The sequence below is a fragment of the Elephantulus edwardii genome, unplaced genomic scaffold (genome assembly GCF_000299155.1).
Source record: "Elephantulus edwardii isolate Elephantulus edwardi_28Jun2011 unplaced genomic scaffold, EleEdw1.0 scaffold00050, whole genome shotgun sequence".
NCBI classification, from domain to species: Eukaryota; Metazoa; Chordata; class Mammalia; order Macroscelidea; family Macroscelididae; genus Elephantulus; species Elephantulus edwardii.
In genome coordinates this window covers 13,205,470-13,209,425 of record NW_006399800.1, presented here as the reverse complement: position 1 = coordinate 13,209,425, position 3,956 = coordinate 13,205,470, and the positions used below count along the sequence as shown (strand labels likewise).

The 3,956-nt window shown below is 37.7% G+C and overlaps 1 protein-coding gene across 2 annotated transcripts in view; it reads left to right on the top strand.

Annotated features, from left to right (window-relative positions):
- The window catches only part of SRP19 (signal recognition particle 19kDa), a 15,674-nt gene extending 12,393 nt beyond the window's left edge, over positions 1-3,281 (top strand). For both annotated transcript variants that reach the window (XM_006886687.1, XM_006886686.1), the window contains one exon: positions 3,148-3,281. In XM_006886687.1, the coding sequence (XP_006886749.1) occupies positions 3,148-3,281 (134 nt within the window). The remainder of the gene's footprint in view (positions 1-3,147) is intronic.
- Positions 3,282-3,956: the final 675 nt, after the last annotated feature.

Below are 3,956 nucleotides of genomic sequence, written 5' to 3'. Positions count from 1 at the left end.
AAGTCCACTCACTGTGCAGCCTTTGTTCTGGACTCCTGTCATGACAACAAACAGTACTGTTCCACATCTGTTTCAATGCAGTATGCATTATTTATCTCATCTTTCTCAGTCTCCTCCACAACCACAATGTCAGTCCCGTTCTACAACACTGGCACTATCCAGTATTTCCCCTTTTGTGACAGATGTTTCCCTCAGCATAATGTCTTCCAGGATCACCCATTTTGAATAATATTGCATGAGTTCCTTGTTTTTCAATGCAGTGTAGTATTCCGTTGTGTGAATATACCACAGCTTCTCTATCCATTCATTTGTTGATGGGCACTTTCCAACTCTTTGCTATTGTGAACAAAGCCACAATAAACATGGATGTGCATATATCTGCTTGGGTGGTGGTTATGGTCTCTTTGGGATATATTCCCAGTAGTAGAATTGCTGGGTTAAATGATATTTCTATTTGCAACGTTTTGAGAAAGCACCATACTGCCTTCCATAGTGGTTGCCCCATTTTATGCTCCCACGACCAGTGAATAAGGGTTCCAGTTTCTGCCCGACCTCGCCAGCATTTGTTTGCTGTTCTGTTAAATTTTGCTATTCTTACTGGGGTGAGGTGATATAGTTGTTTTCATTTGCATCTCTCTTAGAGCTACAGATTTTGAACATTTCTTCATGTGTTGGTTTGCCATCTGAATGTCGTCTTTGGTGAAGTGTCTGTTCATATCCTGTGCCATTTTTCAATTGGGTTGTTTATCTTGTTGTGGTGCTCGAGTATTTTATAAATTCTAGATATAAGTCCCTTATTAGACATGCCATTACCAAATACTTTTTCCCAGACTGTGGCTTCCCTTTTCACCGTGTTGGAGAAATTTTTATATGTGCATAGGGATTTTATTCTTAGAAGGTCCCATTTATCTATTTTATCTTCTCCTGGTTGTAAATAAAATTTACTGTTTTAAGGGCACATTTAGTGACATTAATGTTTCACAATGTCGTATAACCATTACTGCTATCTCAAGAACTTTTCAATTAACCCTAAACTACCTGTTACATAATAGATCCCCATTTTTATTTTATTTATTTTTTTACGTTATAGGCTGCAGATGTTAATATTTCTGTTGTGAGAAGTGTTTCAGTGTTCGAAACCATATATATATGCTTTATAACCTGCATAAAATATGGAACTCTTCACACATGCCATTCTTGTACAGGGGCCATGCTAATGTCCTCTTTGTGCTGCTGAAGTGAGCACAATCCCCATTTCTTCCTCCTTCCAACCCCTAGGAGCTTCTGATCTACTTTGTTTCTATGAATTGGCCCATTTTAATTTGTATTTAAGTGTAAGCATGTACTTGTTTTTTACTTATTCCATGTAGCACATCACTATTCATAATATTATCAAAGAGCATATCATAAATGGCTGTGTAATATTCCATTGTTTTAACACATTTTGTTTAATTCATTCATTGATGAATACTTAGGTAGTATAAAAGTGCTGCTGTGAACACTGACTTAAATTATCTCAGTTTCTCTTTTCAGTTCTTTCTAGTAGACACCTAGAATTATAATTTTCTATAAATGCTCTTGATCCTCTGGAGGAAATTTTTGTTTGCAGTTTTCTGGATATTTTAACCATGAACGACTGTGGACTTTGTCGGCTCCCTTTCTATGTCCCTGCAGTCTTTATGGTACCACCTCCCCACCGTGTTTTCTTGATGAATATTTTACATTGGTTAATTTTTTTTTAAATGGTGAATAACATGCATTCCTAGGGGAGATGATCCTACTTAATCATCTTATAATAATTTTATTAGCCTTTTGAATAGCTTTTCTTCATCCTTATCTTGCTTTGCTGTCAGGGTAATCATGCAGGTCACATCACATGAGTAGTTGAAGTACTTGTCTTTCTTTTGGACAAGTGTGAAAAAAAAAATTAGTGTTGTTTCTTCTTTAAATGTTTGCTAAAGAGGCATTTCCAGGTAGTGGAAACACCAATCGGAAGACTGGTGGTTCATACCCACCTTGAGACCCACCTCAGAAGAAAGGCCCATTTTTCTGCTTCTAAAAGGTCACAGCCATAAGAGACTATGACGTGCAGTTAGATGTTGAAATACATAAGGTTGATCTGAGTTGTGATGAACTTTACAACTGGGGGGCTGGGAGGGAGATTATAAATAAGTGTATATATACTTACACGTTTGGTGGTTTGTTTTGTTGTTTGTTTTTACCATTGCCAACCCAAAGGAATGTGATTTGAATCCAGCAGCAGGAGAATGGTGGGCAGTCTCCTCCTCTGCAACTTACAGGTTTTGAAAACCTGCTAGATGGACAGCTAGGAGTTGGTTCCAACTAGACGGCACCTAACAGCAACATGAACAGATCTGAGCACTCTCCTATGCTTTGCTGTCCTTATCCACGACATTTGACAGTCACTGTATCAGTCCATCTTGCCAAAGGTCCAGGCATGATGGCCCTTTCCAGGGAATAAGAGGTCTTAAGCCATTCTTAGTTGATTCAGTGTCACAGAAGTAAAACTTGGCACATCCAGTTTCCAGTAAGAAAATGGAATAATGTAAAAAGCGAGGGAAGCTGAAGGGCTTGATATGTTGGGATTAAGGAAGGCCAGATGTGGAGCGCCATCTTCAGGGTGATAGTTCCAGAAAGCATGAGAACATGTGTGCATAAGTGATCTAAGCATATAAGATCTGTTTTAGCTTAATAATGCTTAGTTTTTGTTATTGAGACTTAATAACCATTTATTTGTGTATTTTAGAGATACTGTGATATTCTGTATGTGTATATTCTGGTACAGACTATCAGTATCTAACTCATTAATTTAGGTATTTTCCTTTTTTGACTTTCAAGCCAATTACTGAAACCAGAATCACAATTTTTGTTGCCAATTTAGTGTTTGGAATTTTTGCCCCCATATGCATACTTCCAGCGTTGTTCTCAATGTCAGTTCTTCATTTTCTCCAGCAGAGGCCCTCATGGGACCAAGCTACTGTTTCCCCCATCAATTGATTTAAAAAAAAAAAAATTTAATTCCTTCCCGTTTTCTTAACACAGAGATGATTTTCAAGACTTTTATGTTAATGACCTTTTAGGCTTTATTTCTCATACCACACGCTAAGTCTACCTTCTAATTCCTAGGTAAGTCAGTAATGTTGTATGCAGCGGAAATGATTCCTAAACTAAAAACAAGGACACAAAAAACAGGAGGTGGTGACCAGAGTCTTCAGCAAGGAGAGGGAAGTAAAAAAGGAAAAGGAAAAAAGAAGAAGTGACCTGAGGACAAGCAAGGCTCCTGTAACTGATGTGAATGGAGGCCTCCGTTTTGTATCTAAACAAAATAAACTGTTTGCATCTTTAACTGTGAACTTTTATGCCTCCCAGCTTCTGCATCTGTGTTGACAGTAAAATAAAATATTTACATCAAAGTTTGCATCTAGTTTTTATGCTGTATAAAAGAAAAAAATTGCCTTTCACTCTTCATGGACTAAAAGCATATTTTTAGATGGACAATGGACTGTAATATAAGTTACTTGAAATCTGTGTCTGTTTATCCTCTGTATAAACCTGTGCTTGAGATAAATTTAGTAACATTTGAGCTGTACAATTTGTTCATCTTTTAATTTAATGAAATAAAATTTGAAACTTTAGAGCTTTTGCTTAGAAGCTGATTAATACCTGTTTTGCAAGTCGACTAGGATTCATAGCGACCCTCTGAACCATGGCTCTGAACCTTGTCCTGCTCTGAGCCAGTGTCACTGACTGATACACCTGACCCCATGGTCACAGTCCCTGTGACATCTCATCCAGGGTCTTCCTCGCCTGAGCTGAGTGTTCACCCTGTCAAGCATGATGTCTTCAAGGTGCCTGTAGAAGTGATTAAATTAAAATAGATAGTAGAAGCTTAAGCAGCGTAAGTCTCAAACTAAAATATGAACGAAGCCAAGCTC